Source organism: Lathamus discolor, chromosome 5, assembly GCF_037157495.1.
Source record: "Lathamus discolor isolate bLatDis1 chromosome 5, bLatDis1.hap1, whole genome shotgun sequence".
Classification (NCBI taxonomy): Eukaryota; Metazoa; Chordata; class Aves; order Psittaciformes; family Psittacidae; genus Lathamus; species Lathamus discolor.
Window position 1 is genome coordinate 57,983,808 of NC_088888.1, and position 15,698 is coordinate 57,999,505.

Genomic DNA, 15,698 nt, shown 5'->3' on the forward strand with positions numbered 1-15,698 from the left:
TCAAAGGTTATTTGGATTTCATGGCTAGGTAGAAATTAGTTACCTAGCATGCCGTTAATAAAGGCATATGCATCAGTGTAGGTATTATCTAGCACTCAGGGACCCATGACTGTACGAAGTATGACAAGGCAGTTTGATAGTCTGTAATATATCAAATAACTGCCTAATAAAAATAGCTTTAAGTGAGATGCTTACACAATAAAAATAACTTTTAATAGGCATATGTACTAGTTCTTAATAGGACCCATTTATAAAACCAAGATGATTTGCTTCAGTAAACATGAATAATTAATTTGGAAATATATTTTTATTTTTTGACATTCTTAGCATCCATTAACATCAATTTGTTGGTTTCTGAACATCAGTTTGTCAAAACAATTTTAAAATTTCCCAAGTGGAAGTCATCTTTTTTCAGCCTGACCTTTACTGTTGAACCAAAAGAGGGGACAAAAAGCTCTGAAAGATTAATTTGTATTATAAAATCAATTTTCTTACTATAAGAATCATCTCTGGTCTAGTTACTATAGTTCTGAAGGTGTATGATGACTCTTATTTCTGCAAGGGGCAGTAATATTCCATTCCATCTTTCATTAATTCTTTACTGGAAGATCACAATATAGGTAAGTTTAGTCATTAATCTATTTTTGTATTTGTTTATTTTTAAAATAAATTCTGACTCAACAGCTAAGTGACCAGTAGAGTTATCAGTTCTTGCCAGAGTTGTTGACTTGGTGAGATGGGGATACCATGCTGAAAGGTTTAATGAAATGTTGTTTAATTAAATGCTTTTCATTTCTGAACTTAGTAAGTAAAACTTTTACAGTTGTTCTGCTGATGTTTCTAGGTTAGAGAAGATTTTTCATGCTTATAAAAACTACCTTTACAGATGTTCAAATGGGAAGGAATAACTACAGTCAATACCTTCTCTTTATAGTACTTTTTTTTTAAATCCTGGCTTTTTTGTTAATAGTTCTCTGTACTGATATATTATTGATGTTTTTTCTCTTGTATAATGCATGTTGAGTACTGTTTCTGGATTTTAGGATTTCAATAGAACAAACAAGAGCACTGCTGGATAACTGAATGTATGGTAGCACTGTCTCCTCTCCATTACCCTTTAAAGAGTAATAGCTTACTTTCTGTGTGGGCTTCTAATTAATGTGCTCTTCTGCACCTCCTCTAGTTTTTTAATTATGTTTCTACCACAAGGGAAGGTTGTTTTCCTGGGTTTTGCAATCAGTGACCATGCACTGCTAATGTCACCAACTTCTTTTTCTCTCTAGGAGACTTGTATATTTTCTTCTGCTTAGGTTTCTTCCAGAAATCTCAGCAAGACCCTACACTTGATTGTTAACTACAGAGGAAATCAATCTGGGAGGGGAAACTCATTGGCATACTATATAGACTCAGAGGCCTAACATCATTCAGTGCACTCATTGAATCAGGCATTCTGAATATGAGTTACATCTGCATATAACTGACATGAAATGATATCATTAACCACATCCTTCAAGCCAGAATTAAAATGGGAAGTATGAAAACTGAAGGGATCACTAATCACCATTAAAGTGAAATTATTTGAAACTGCTCAAAGAGAGGGAAAGAAAATAATTTTAAAATGTAATTGTATTTTTTAAGTCTTTCCAATGTTTTTTAAAATGTACTGCCTAAATTGATCAAAAGTGTAGCAAAATTAATCATCATTACTGATGTATACTAATTTGTGTTGGTTTGGCTGCACTTTGAGGTTATGCTACCTCCTATTACCCATTTTACTTTATAAGCAAAGGCAATAATGGCGAAAAAACAACCAATATACAAGACAAATTTGTCCTGCATACTTTACCAAATGCTACCTTTGGCTTGAAACCATGTACTTTTGCAGGCCATAGAGACCCACCTCATTCGAAAATCAAGCGGAGGCCTGACATACATCGCTGAGTGGAAGGGTGGACTGCTTGAGCACAAGATGGGACATCTCACTTGTTTTGCTGGAGGCATGTTTGCTCTAGGAGCAGATGGAGCACCCAATGACAGGACAGGCCATCACATTGAGCTTGGTGCTGAAATTGCAAGGACTTGCCATGAATCCTATGATCGTACAAGTAAGTGCTGCGGGGCAGAGTTTAGTTTCACAGCTTGACTTTGTGAAGGCAGCCACCAGTATTTTTGCGTAATGCTGAATGAAAATTGTATGATGGTGAGAATTCTTCATCCTTTCTGAGCAAATGCTTCTTTGCTCTAAGCAACTTTAAGAATGCTGCTGTGTTTTATAAGTAGTTGCTGTGCACCTAAATCATAGCTACTCACTCTGGTAATTAATGTAATAGCCTTTTTTCCCACTTTCCAATGTCTGTATAGACAAATACAACTAAGAGGCACACTGTTCATTAATGCATCAATGTAGCTTTTAAACACTTCATGCACAAGAAATTATTTTGTTCTCAGTTCTGCTGGTGCTATGCTGCAGACAATAGAATTGCACAAAAAGTGGATTTCTGTGCAGGAAATTTCTTTGGATTCTTCATCCCCTTACAGAAAAAACCCTAGCAGCTTTTCAGGTCCCAGAGTGCATTTTCCAGTTTGAGATAGAAAAGTAAATGTCTTGTCTTTTAAGCAAAATTTCACATGTTACTAGTTATATTAAGTCTTCCAGAATCCAAATGTTAGCATCACTGTTCAAACTGAAACTGCTGTTCAGGGCATTGATGAAGAGCAGCTCTCTCCTACTCTGAATTATTTATAAAATATTAAAACCAGGAGGTGCTGCAGTATGTTTCAGAAATTATATACCCTTTGGGTAACCTGGCTTTGTGCCCCATGAAATGATAATTGATTTAGTAGGTTACATAATCCAATATGCCTTTATTATAGCATGTGTCTTTATATTGGCTAGGCATGAAACTGGGACCAGAAGCCTTCAGATTTGATGGTGGTGTTGAGGCCATTGCTACAAGACAAAATGAAAAATACTACATCCTGCGACCAGAAGTCATAGAGACCTACATGTACATGTGGCGGCTCACTCATGACCCAAAGTACAGGCAGTGGGGATGGGAAGCTGTAGAGGTAATGTTCTTTCGGACTTTTTTCTTACTGAATGATATCTGAATCTTGTTTAGTACTTGGAACATAAATATATATTTTAAATCAGTAATATTTACTCTAATTTCCAGTGATGCATTTACTCAATAGATGAACTAAGATCATTTTGACAAAACCAAATACTGCTGGCACTGTATATTAGAAAAATAGATTGTGATTTCTCCTTCTTCAACACATTTCAGATCAAGGTCATATTTGGATGTGCTGCTCAAGATGTGGAATATTGCTGCACGTGAAGGGAAAGTGCAAGCCTGTCAGATTTGAGCCTTGGACATGGAAATAAGTTATATAAAGTGCATTTCCAATAGTAATTGTGTGAAGGTGATTTTAATTAAGGTGATGAAGGCCAAGAGGAATTACTAGATAGTATCAAACATTTAAAAACAGGGTCACTTTCAAAAAGCACAGGTCATCTGGACTGAACTCCATCAATGATAACAGTCTCTTCTAGATGTAAATTTCTGTGTCCCACTGGCATTTGAGCTTCAACCAGCTCATTTCACATGCTTGTGAGGTGGGCTGATGCCAACCTTATGAAATTTAACCATGACAAGTGCAAGGTCCTACACCTGGGTCGAAGCAATCCCAGGCACAGCTACAGGTTGGGCAGAGAAGAGATTCAGAGCAGCCCTGCAGAGAAGGATTTGGGGGTGTTGGTTGATTAGAAAATGAACATGAGCCAGCTTCAGTGTGCGCTCGCAGCCCAGAAAGCCAACCGTATCCTGGGCTGCATCAAAAGGAGCGTGACCAGCAGGTCGAAGGAGGTGATCCTGCCCCTCTACTCTGCTCTTGTGAGACCTCACCTGGAGTATTGTGTGCAGTTCTGGTGTCCTCAACATAAACAGGACAGGTGGTGAGGCACTGGAATGGGTTGCCCAGGGAGGTTGTGAATGCTCCATCCCTGGCAGTGTTCAAGGCTGGGTTGGACGAAGCCTTGGGTGAGATGGTTTAGTGTGAGGTGTCCCTGCCCATGGCAGGGGGGTTGGAACTAGATGATCTTGAGGTCCTTTCCAACCCTAACTATTCTATGATTCTATGTTACTGGGTTATGACTCCATGTACCTGGCTGCAGCATGACATCCACCAGTTACCTGGCTCTGTCCGCAGCATCCAAGAACTGTAATTGTGTTCAGTATTAACTGTGTGAGATACTGAACTTACCTCAAATGTTGTGCAAGTGTTGAGTGTTTGGTAATTAGGTATTCCTGAAGAATGAACTTTGTGGTAAAATCTACTTCCCATAAAAGAATAGTTGCTAGCATTGACTATACTTCTATTATCTTAACTTCTCCTTGTTCGAATATTCACAGCAATGCTCTAGCTGCAGTCAACACTGTATTCAGCTAGGTAGACTGTAGTTATTTAGGAGATTTTATTTGCCTCCCTCAGGTGTTGGCTTTGTCAGCCCTGAAACAGTATGTTCCTGAATTACTGATTGCAAAGCAATGTTTTTTGTTTTGTTGGTTGGTTTGGTTTTTTTTGGAAACCTTTAATTTGGAATGCTGTTCTCTTCCTTTCCTCTTTGCTAACACCACTCAGAAAGGACGCATTTTACTACTGGAATCTTCCCAGACAGATTATAATTGGAATATTTACAGTGGCTGTTTGTGGAAGTCAGCCCACCAGGCTTCAGCAATGCCAAGTGTTATTCTCCAGGAGATGTTTTGCCTGATTCATTGTTGCTGCCCACACTGATAACATTGTTATAAACAATTGAAATGTTTTCCTTATTATTCTTTACCGTGTTGGTTCAGTTTGTTTGTGTTTATTTCAAGTTTGTGTACTTTTGTGTACACCTTCCTAGAGCTCCCCATGTGCTCCTTGTTTAACATTTTTGTGACTACTCTTGTCTGGCTCTAACGCAGTGGATTACGGCCCACTTGTGGGAGATGCAGCTGGTCCCATTCTGGACAGGCCCATCTTCTACTGCCCTAATGCACAGTTACATGTTTCACAAAAGCAAAGCTTACAGCCTCACAGAAGTTATAGAGTCAGTTGTAGGTTTCAAATCTTTTTTTCTTTTCATCTTCTTCCTTGATGTTTCTAGCCCTACAGCTCCACCTGATACTGTATTTTTTTTTTTTGTTCCAACACAGGTCTTGATAGCTTACCACAACTATTTCATAAATTCTGCTCCCTCTTGCTCCTTATTCTTGCAGTCCCTTATTTCCCTTTTTGTTCTTGGGGAAGTCCATGACCACTGAATATGGTTGTTTTAATTACCAATACCTGCTGCATGAAGAGGAACCTGAGAATGAAACAAGAAAAAAGGAGGAACAATCAAGCCATTTGTTGTTGCCCAGAAAAGTTGTTCAAGTGTTTCATGTTCATTTTCATCTCATGATACTGTCAACAAAAACACGTTTTTTTCCCAGTGCTCTTATAGCAGAAAAGGAGGCTGCTCTCTAAATCATGACTTCTAAGCTCTCCAAGAAGAAGTCTATTAATTCTTTCTCTAACTTTGACAGACTAAAAACATGCTCTAGCCTGTCCATTTTTTCTTTGGAAACTCACTTTGCTGCTTTAATTTGAGCCCAAGATCACTTTGTATCTATTGCAGCAGTTGGAGAAAATGCAGTTATGACCAGCAGCAATATCTACTGTTACTGAGTCAGAAAGGTTTTTATCAGCTTAGACCATGAAAGTCTCCCCTTCTGCATTATAAATGTGGCACATATTTTGAATTCATAGCACTTCCTTTGTTTTTTCCCTTTATGATACTTTGAGACTGTCAGGCAGTTTTCACTTTGCTTGATGTGTCCCATTACTCCAGCATAACTGATCTTAGCCACCGTCGTTTTCTGAGAGCTACTAATTTAAAATGTGTTTGATAGTTTCTTCCCACCCACCACTATACCACTGTCAGTATGAACATCACTGTAGTCTGAAACTGCAGATATGGGCACAAAAGGCCAGTACTTCCAGTCAAAGGAAGGTGACAACCAGGAGCCTTTTAATCACACTTAATGTTGTACATGAACATCCTGTTCCTTTAGTAAAATGGAAGGTAATTTTGAGGGCTAAGATCTCCGTGTTCGTGTCAAGTAGGTACTAGCAGATGGCTAACATGGTGCAAGTTAACCTCTTATTTTACAGCATAGCAGTTTGTTCAGGTACCTATATGGCATCTCCCTACCATGAACTCATAAAGAAGACTCTGACTACATGTTAGAGCACATAAACCACAAATGCAATTTACTTTTGTTTCACCTCACCCTTTTTAGAATGCAGATACTTCCTTGAATAACAGCCGTCTCCTTCAAGTACAAGTTCTCCTTCTGCTGTGCCTTGGAAAACATAATCTTGTGTTTGACATTGAAAATCCAGACACAGATTCAGCATTTTGAATTCACTGCATGTTGAAGTAGACAAGAGGGAAGAAGCATCAGCCAGGGGAAATTACTTGTTTAAACTTAAGTATATTTGTCACTTAGTAAAAGTGTCCAGGAAAATTAAAGAACCTGAAGACACATAAGGAAAGACAAATAGGCCTGTTATAAAATAAAGAATCTCTCCTGGAGAAAAATCCCTTTTAAATATACAATAGGCAGCTTACTCTCCAGTGAAAACTATGGAGAGCCTGACATGCAAGCTAAATATATGCAGATAGCTATAGGGACTCCAGCAAAACCAAGGACATTTAGGATATCTTCTCAAAGCAAAAGACAGATCTTGAGCAGCCTTTCTGGAGTACAGGTGGAGGTGATGGATACCTCAGAAATTATTAGTGACTTTTTAGTCTCATCTCTTGTCAGAAAATGCTTGCAGGAGGTAAGGAAAAGACTGGTCTTTATAATGGTATTGAATTCTATCACAATAATTTTTAAGCACTAAAGTGTGACCAAGAAAGGTATGTGAAGGCTGATAGACCAGCCTGTGAGAGAGAGGCTATCATTATCGCTATTAAAAAGAGCAAAAATAAAATAAGTGAAAATCCGTATATCTTTACATCCTTCCATCCATATATATTTCCTTCTGAAAACTGGTTTGTGTTCACTTCTTTTAGTCAGTTTTCATTTTGCTTCTCTTCCTCAATGTAAAATTAGACATGCATGTCTTGTCTTTAAGAGTTTTCCATCTAGAGTTTTGTCTAGTTTTCATCTCTTTATCAAAACATTTGTGACAATTTTTAGGGTTTTTTTAGCTAGCTTTATGGTCAGATGAAAACTGACAGATGAATCTTTTTGTTAATCCTACCGTTTGGTTTCTGGTTCGAGTTTGGGTTGTTTTTTTTTTTTTCCTTTTCAGGCACTGGAAAAACACTGCAGAGTAGATGGTGGCTATTCTGGAATTAGAGATGTTTATAATAATCATGAAAGCCATGATGATGTGCAGCAAAGTTTCTTCCTTTCAGAAACGCTCAAGTAAGTTAAGAAAGTTGACTTTCCATTAATATGAAGTAGCTCTATGTATCATTGTTACAGATCGGTATTTTATCATTAGTACCCTTGACATTCACTTAACAAAATTTAACTGAAATAAGAGTTTTTCTTAGGTGATAGGAAGCCAAACAGGCCTTTATTTCTTTTATTTATTTTTGTCTTCTATGCAAATAAACTAAATTCTATGGCTCCTGGAAATTACCCTTACTTCTGATAAAGGTACTTGATAGTCTTTGTGGAGAAATTACATCTCCTAACTTTGATAGGCTCTAATTATATATGCCAACTCTAGTGAAACGAATTGAACTAGACCAAGGACTTAGCCGGCTTGTATGGCATACTCTTCATTTTAAAGGTACAGAAAAAGAAAAAAGAAGTCAGCTTGCATGGTAAGCTTGCAGGGCCTGTTAAGAGAGTTAAACAAAAGCTTTAATTATCTATCATCTCTGAAGGTTTTGATGAAACAAAGGAAGTTTTGTCTTGGTCTCTTCACTTTTTTTAGCAAAGGCCAGAAAGCCGGAAAGAAGCAATCATGCTATTTCAACAGAAAGTGTAATAGTCAAGTACATGAAATAAATATATTTCAAAAACATTTATATACCTAGTGGCATGGTTTTTGAGATAGTGCACTCCCTCAACTATACCTTTTAATTGGCCTATCAGAATTAAACCAAGAAAAGCCTTCTGGGAAGGATGGTGATTGAGGGAGAAATGAAATTTCGCTTCCTACGCAGACCTTCAACCCTAAGCAGACTGCAATAATCACGCTACAGTAGCTATTACCTTGTACCATGACAATAAATAAAATTTTGGATTTGTTTATTGGTTACTGCTGGGTTCAATAGAGTCTGTCTTAGTAAATAGATGCCCAAGCTACTGGCCTACTGATAGTTTATGCCTTTAAAAATCCTAACCCAGAGGTTATTCTGAGATGTAAGACAGGATTGGACTTCAATATTTTCATTACTGCACCTTGATATATGTGGACATTCAGGAGGAAAAAAATACTGTGGTTGTATATTATCAAAACAATATGTAACAAAATTACTGAAGATAAAATGGAAGTGCAGTGAACTGATATTTAACCTTGATAGATAGCCTAAGCTTCTTTGTCCTTTATCAGGATAGAGGCTTTCTTTTGTTTTCTCGAGTTGTTATTGCCCTAAGTCCAATCTGAGTCTCAAAGCTTTGTACTAATCACTGTCGATGCTGAGATTTACTGGTAGTTTGTGTCATCTGTTCCATTGATACATTCATCTAGGGAAATCAGGTAATCGTTTTCCTGAAGACTACTGTAGTTCTACTCCCCTGATGTGGTCACATTTCCTGCTTTTTTTCTTGCCAGGTACTTGTATTTGCTATTTTCTGAAGATGACCTTCTTCCATTCGAACACTGGGTCTTCAACACAGAGGCTCATCCTCTCCCTGTTCTTCACAAAGACGATGGGAATAAAGAAGACAACCAGAAATAGATGAAGATTAAGCTATATTTTGTTTCATTCCTTGTGTTTCTTTTCAGGACTTGGGCACATGATTTGGTTTTAAATTCTTAATTTTTTTAATCAAGTGTTTTGCAGTCTATTTTCTTTAACAGTAAATGTTTATGAATGGACCCAAACTAATTATGATATAACCCGAGTCCTCTAATCCAGGTGAACCACTTCTTAGAAGAGAAATAGGACATCTCTCCAGATTGTGTTAGGCTGCAGTGCCATCTTGGCCAAAAAGAGCAGAGGGTCTGCATGTTACTTCTTATCTGTTATGCTTTTAATTTGACTGCAAAATTCTTTTCTCCTCTGTGAGGAGATGTCTGCTTTAAGCTGTAATATTTTGCCATGTTGCAAAAAGCCATATTGAATTAAGTGTAAAGAGCTTTTTTCTTTTTTTTTTTTTTTTTGTTCTATGTTAATTTGTTTTGTGTGTCATCCAAGACAAATCTTGTGACTGTGACAGCCTCTTCTTATGCGGGTCTATCATTACTTGGTAAACTATTTGATGTATTTCATTGTCAATGAAGTCTACGTAGGAATATTTTCATCTCATGCAGACACGATTTTGAAACTGCAGTATATGTTGAAATTAGACTAAACTAGTTTCTATGAATTTAGCACATTAGTTAGCAGACCTTAGTTTTTCAGATTTTGAGTAGAATATTGTAATAGAATAAATTGTTTCCTCCCTTTTCTAAGTGGTGTTATTCTCATGTTTTTAGTCAGGCTACTATGGAGTAAACTAAGGTAGTAATTTCTTATTAAGGAAGGGAGTCTTACCTTCTTTATGTATTTAGTCCAGTAGCTTTCGTATGGTTGTATGGTAAGGAGACAGAAAAAATACTCTATGACATTTTCTGGTAAGCTGAGAATTAACTATACTGGAGACAATTTTTTGGTTTTTTGGGACTTCTGCAAACATTCAGGTAGGTTCTGACTTGACAAACACTTCATAGCTTATTGTCGCAAAACAATTTAATGTATCAACATTAAAGCTAGATGTTCAGATGCCTTTCAGAAAACTTGTTTTCTTAAAAGATAATCATTCAGAGAGGAAATTATCCAGCATAGAACTAAAACATTCTGAAAGCACTGAGTCTGTCTTATGTAAGTGAAAGAAATACAGTGTGCTTAAAAGTATTTCCTAGATCATAGGCCTGGATTACTAAGAAAGATAACAGCTTTGCCAAAAATGTTTTAATGCGTGGTATCACCAAAGGGAAAAAGAAATGGGATGTGATCAATTCCTGTTTCTATTTAAATGTAGTTTGGAGTGGTTTACATGATTATTAAGTCTACCTACATTTTCATTTAGTGACAGGATGACTTTCATTAATTTTGAGTAACACCTGGCTTCCCATTCTGAGAAAGCACATAATTCACCAACTGGATTGCAGCAAAACAGATATGGTTCCAAACAGTAATCTGGAAAAGGTATTTAGTAAGATAGCTCAGTCCAGCGTAGCTAATCACAGCTGTGGAGCCACATTTGTTTAGACATTATGAAGTAAATTTTTCTGCACTGATAGAGGTCTGCGATGTCGGTTTTCTTAGGTAGAAGCCAAGAGCAAAGATAACTAGTTAAATTTTTATATATAGCAGCTGGAAGCTGACCCATAAATTTTACTCTCTGGATTCTGTAAAGACAGCACTGCCTCTCTGCTTCCCCTGCGTACAGAGAACACGGTATGTGCCACATGAGCTGCCAAAGACATTTATGTAGGGGGCAAGGCAAGAGGATCTTCAGTGATGCTGATCCTTCCTTCTCAGGCTTGGCAGAGCTGAGCATTTGTACATGGAAGTTAATAAGGGTACCCTGCTGAGCCTGGGCCACCCAGTGCTGAGAGCATGGGAACAAAGGTTGTTCACCTGCAGGTAAAGCCTGCTTACACGGAACCAGCACCTTGGCTCAGGAGTTTTTGCTTTACTGCCTTTTTTTATTATTATTTATTTATTCCGTTTTATTCTGTTATTATTTTTCTTTTTTAAAGTATGATTCCCTCATGTCACAGTAACAGTTTTTCAAAAGTGAATGAGCAAGGATGAAGTCTTGGTTCTCTTCAAGAGCAGAAATCCTGCTGATTCCGATATTCCAGCAATTGTATTGTTGGAGGACTAGAATATTTCATTGTATTTCTTCAGAAACAGTATTTATAAGGGAGCTCTTTCCCCCCACCCACGCTCGGAGTACCACAGAAAAATTACAGCTGTTATAGGCCTCGTATGGCTTAAATAACTACAATAGCTCAGACAAAAAAAGTTTAAGAAATGTTTTGTAAGTCTCTTTTTACATGGTTTTCTTAACCTCAGTGTATCCCTCAGAAGTATCTAGTGATCTTATTTACCAAGCTGAAGAGAAACAGAGGAGAACTAGGTAGCTCTTCATGTTTCAAAAAGCAGGCTACAAACACACAGCTCTTGGATGCATCAGATCTTACATATTTAAATATAAGCATCATGACTGTTTCCCTGTAATACAGACGTTAAGTATGTTGGGGTTTTGGTTGGATTTTTTTTTTTGTTGTTGTTGTTTTGTTTTTGGGGTTTTTTTGGTATTTTTTAGTTTGGGGAGTTACAATGATTTGAAAGAGCACAAACGTGATGTGACTAGTATTGGTATTCAGGTTGTATGTACAAACTGCACTATACTGTACTTTTTGTAAACTAATGTAAGTAGACGAGAAGATTGTACAATGTGTAGATCTGCCAACTGTAAGAAAAAAACCTTTACATAAGCTGAGAATATATTGATTTTTCTTCCTTTTTTTTTTTTTTTGTTTTAAATAACCCCAAAACACCAAAGTTAGAGCAATCATTTTGAAACAGTCCATACTTACCACTGCTTGTTAGAGTGCTAAGATAGTGTGCGTTTTATTTCCCGTTCACTTAACTAGCTACATGGAAGTGGCTAGTGCTGGTCCCCGTGTATTCCCACTCCTTCATAAGAGCAAAAGAAATTGCTTTATTCTTGGGAGCATGGGGGTTGGACACACATCTTTACATAAACTGCCTATACTTTTTCCATTTCTTCATAGCATAATAATGCATTTAAATCTTCATATGTTAAGTCCTAACAGGTAAATCACTTTAAATGGCACCCGCATTGTTTCACGGGGCAAAAAAATAATGTTTTGATTGTTTGTGAGATAAGTATTACATATGTGTTGGTTGTACACAGATTTTTGCAATTCCCAATGGCTCACTGTTTCTATGGTGACTTCATCATACATATCCATTTCTATCATGCATTTAAACGTTTTTTTTTTTATTTGTACAGAGTCCATTTAGTCTTTTCATCTTTATAAAAACAGAAATTATGGAATACATAATAGATCAAGATGCTTAATTTTTAAGAACTTATATTTGTAAAAATTTCTCTATTGTGAATAAAGTCTTTTAATATATCTGTTCAACTTGTTATAATTTTTCATAAGTGTATTGCAGAAGTAGCTACAGGAATCTGCTGCATATTCTGGTTTGGCTGCTATAGTAATGAATTTTTTGTCAACAGATTGTTTTGATAAGGATTAGTACTCTGTGTACTTGCTAAGATACTATTGTTAACTAATGTTAACTAGTGTATAGAATTGTTACCACAGAAATAAATTTCTAGAAATTTTTGTCAATAAAATTCAGCATACCGAATATATTTTAGTAGAAAGTGAACATACTAATGAAAAACAGAAAGCTGGGAAGTTGGTAGTGGCAGGCAGCAAGCAGAGTGAAGGTCAGTCACTCCAATTCATGTTCTGCACAATACAAGCAGGCTTCAGCTAAATGCCATTTAGGAGCAAACACCAGAGCAGAGCTGACAAGGCTATCACAGTGCCCAGCATTACATGATCATGTAATGAAATGCTGTCGTTAGTCCATGCTCCAGAGGGGAGAGGAACAGTTGTCATAGGAACTGTAACTATCTTTTGTGTCAGAAGGATGTTAAGATCTCTAGTCTAAATATTGAAATAACAGCTCACCTCATAGGTAACCTTGTTTTCTCTGTTTGGTAGAAAGCCTCATTTAAAGATGATAGTGAAATAAACTGCTGTGATTTTACAGAACAGTCTCAGTAGCATCAATTTCTGTCAAACAACTTGCTCATTAGACCTGCTTAAGTCATTTTTGAGGGTAGCTCTTTGATCTGGCATCTCACTTTGCCAGCATAGTTGCAGGTCTGCAGCTTCATAGTGCAAGTCCTTGGGGTAGCCAGCAGGCAGCCCCTCCTCTAGCTACCTCCAGACCATAAAACTGCTGCTCAACATTAACTAAAGCAAACCATACCGCAGAGTATTATTCAGAGTATAAATACAAGCCTGTTTATAATTGCAACCCAATAAGTGTCTTAATTAGATGCTTGCTGTGGTTTGTTTTCTTCAGGGAAAAAAGGAACCAGGACTGAGTTGACAATTAGTCAAGACAAACAGGATTTGCCCCACCACCTGCATTGCGCTATTGCAAGAGGAACTCGGCACTCACATGACAGCATCTGCTATGGAAACTGCCCTTCATCAGATCTGCCTTAATCCTGGGATTAGGCTGTCCTGGTTGATCTCAAATGCAAAAGGAAAGATAAAAAGCAGTCTGTCCAACCCAGGAAATGATCACCAAGACCTGTCTGAACAGTGTGAGGGGAGATAAAACACATGGGTTTTCTTTTCCCCATGTTTATGTACGCATTCATACATCCACAAAGTGGTGGATGGAGCAAGTCACACAGCTGCAGAATCTAGTTAGAGCCCAACAGGCTGTTAGCATTCAAGAGCACCTCAAAAGCTAGCGGTTTGACACTTATTCCTCAGGTATCTGCTCCTCTCTCTGCACCAGCTCTCCCTCACCCTGGAAGTAAAATCACCATAATCAACCCTCCCTTTAGAAGCCCCTTTCTTAAGACTTCCATATGCTTTACAAACTTTCTGTGCAGATTTTGTGAAATTGTGTGGTTAATATGTGAAAGGTTGTTTGCCTTTCACCATTCCCATATTGAAGTTTTACAGACGTTAAAGACCCCGTCGTTATTAATAATTTATCCCTTCATTTCAGTTATACCTGGCTTTCACACAATCAGAGTAGCACAGAGCTGCTATTAGTTTTGAGCACTTCAGGATTAAAAACAAAAACCAGCAAACAAAACACTAATAAAATTGTCAGTGTGACTTTATTATACTGTCACATTCTGGCCATTGATTCATCTGCCAAGGAGCATCACCCTATCGCAAGGGGACTTGCTGGTACTCTAGAAGCTCAGAGAGGTGTTATGGTTGGCAAGGCATATGACAGAAGAACCCAAAGTTAGTTATTTCAGCCGTGGGGGATAGTTAAAGCATTCTGATGCTGCAAATAGTGATCCTACAGTAATGGTAGGCTATGTGATTTTAAAAAGTTCATCAGCACATATCCAAAGGAACATACAGGTAGTGGCACACTGAGGCACCATGCAATACCCTCTCCCAGCTACTCCCAACAGACCCGTGGTTGTCAGCCCAACAAAAGCCCATCTCCACACTCCCAGAGGAACACTGGAGCACACAGGCAGGTGGCAATCTGAGTGAGGCACTTGGAAGAAAGGACATCCTGCCCAGGACCCTTTCCAGGGCTGTCCCAGGTGGGCCTAATCCCTGGTGCCCAGAGTCCACCCATTAGAAGGAGTCAACAGGAACAAATCTCTAGAGCACCTTTTGGAAGTGGGGGAGAGGGGAAACAGGAAGGGACATTGCCAATGCATATGCAAGGGAAGAACATTTTGGCATTGCACAAGACCTAGAGGATATTTAGAGGAGGCATCAAAGGTGGACAAAGCAAGGCCTATAAGTCATTTCCCAAGCATAGGAAAAATAAGGAATAAAGGGCTTGCAGGAGTGCCGAGTATGTCTGTGCTGATCTGTATTGCTGACCACATACATGTACATAAAGGTTCTGTATAGGTCTGTCTCTGTGTGCATGTGCCTACATAGAATCATAGAAAGGTTAGGGTTGGAAAGGACCTTAAGATCATCTAGTTCCAGCTAGCTGGACCTGGGGACAGAGCTGAGGAAGCTTCACCGCTGCCAAGCTGCTAGATTCAGCTGCCCCAACATCACATGGCCCAGCAGCTACTGATAAGGACAAGGCCTTGGGAGTGCGTGCATGGTCAGCAGCTGTATCACTGGTGGACCTCAACTGGTTTGAGCTTTGTTTATTAAAATACACTGTCAAAGTTTGTCAGGTTTCTTGCACTGCTGTAAGATCTCACAGTTGTGACCCTGTTGCTGTTCCCCAACAGTTTGAATGTTATAATCTGCCTCTATCTCTAGTTGGAGATACTACTAACCTCTACCTGCTAAATATTTGCTATCTAGTAACCAGTGCATTCTCTCTTGAAAAACTTCCTACTTTGATGCTTGTTCCTTGAGGAACCTCAATTGTGTGAGACATTCCTGTGTTTCAGTCCTACTTTTCTCAGTCAAGTGCTCTGTGTTTGCTGCTGGGGACACTTCTGCTTTCCTTGGCTCCAAGTACCTCAGGTTCCCCCTACCCCCTGAAAAGCAGATACCATTCTCACAAAGGTATTCTCAGACCTCACTTTGCTGCTGCTTCATGAATCTTACAAGTCACTGCTGCTTGCTCTGAGCGCATTAAATCCCTCGACTTAAAAAAAGAAAACCTCAGAATAAAAGTAGACTCAGAACCTTGCTGCTTTCACACTTGCTGTGTCCAACTGTGTCTTCAATCCCATGGGAAAAACTGT

General features: G+C 38.3%; 1 protein-coding gene across 3 annotated transcripts in view; it reads left to right on the forward strand.

Moving 5' to 3' along the window:
• MAN1A1 (mannosidase alpha class 1A member 1) overlaps positions 1-12,608 on the forward strand; it is a 150,264-nt gene extending 137,656 nt beyond the window's left edge. For 2 of the 3 annotated variants that reach the window (XM_065680985.1, XM_065680987.1), the window contains exons 9-12: positions 1,886-2,105; positions 2,897-3,069; positions 7,354-7,469; positions 8,833-12,608. In XM_065680985.1, the coding sequence (XP_065537057.1) occupies positions 1,886-2,105; positions 2,897-3,069; positions 7,354-7,469; positions 8,833-8,959 (636 nt within the window). In that variant the 3' untranslated portion in view covers positions 8,960-12,608. Of the gene's footprint in view, positions 1-1,885; positions 2,106-2,896; positions 3,070-3,287; positions 3,596-7,353; positions 7,470-8,832 lie in introns of those variants that run through there. The other variant, XM_065680986.1, reaches the window with a different exon arrangement.
• The last annotated feature ends 3,090 nt before the right edge of the window (positions 12,609-15,698 follow it).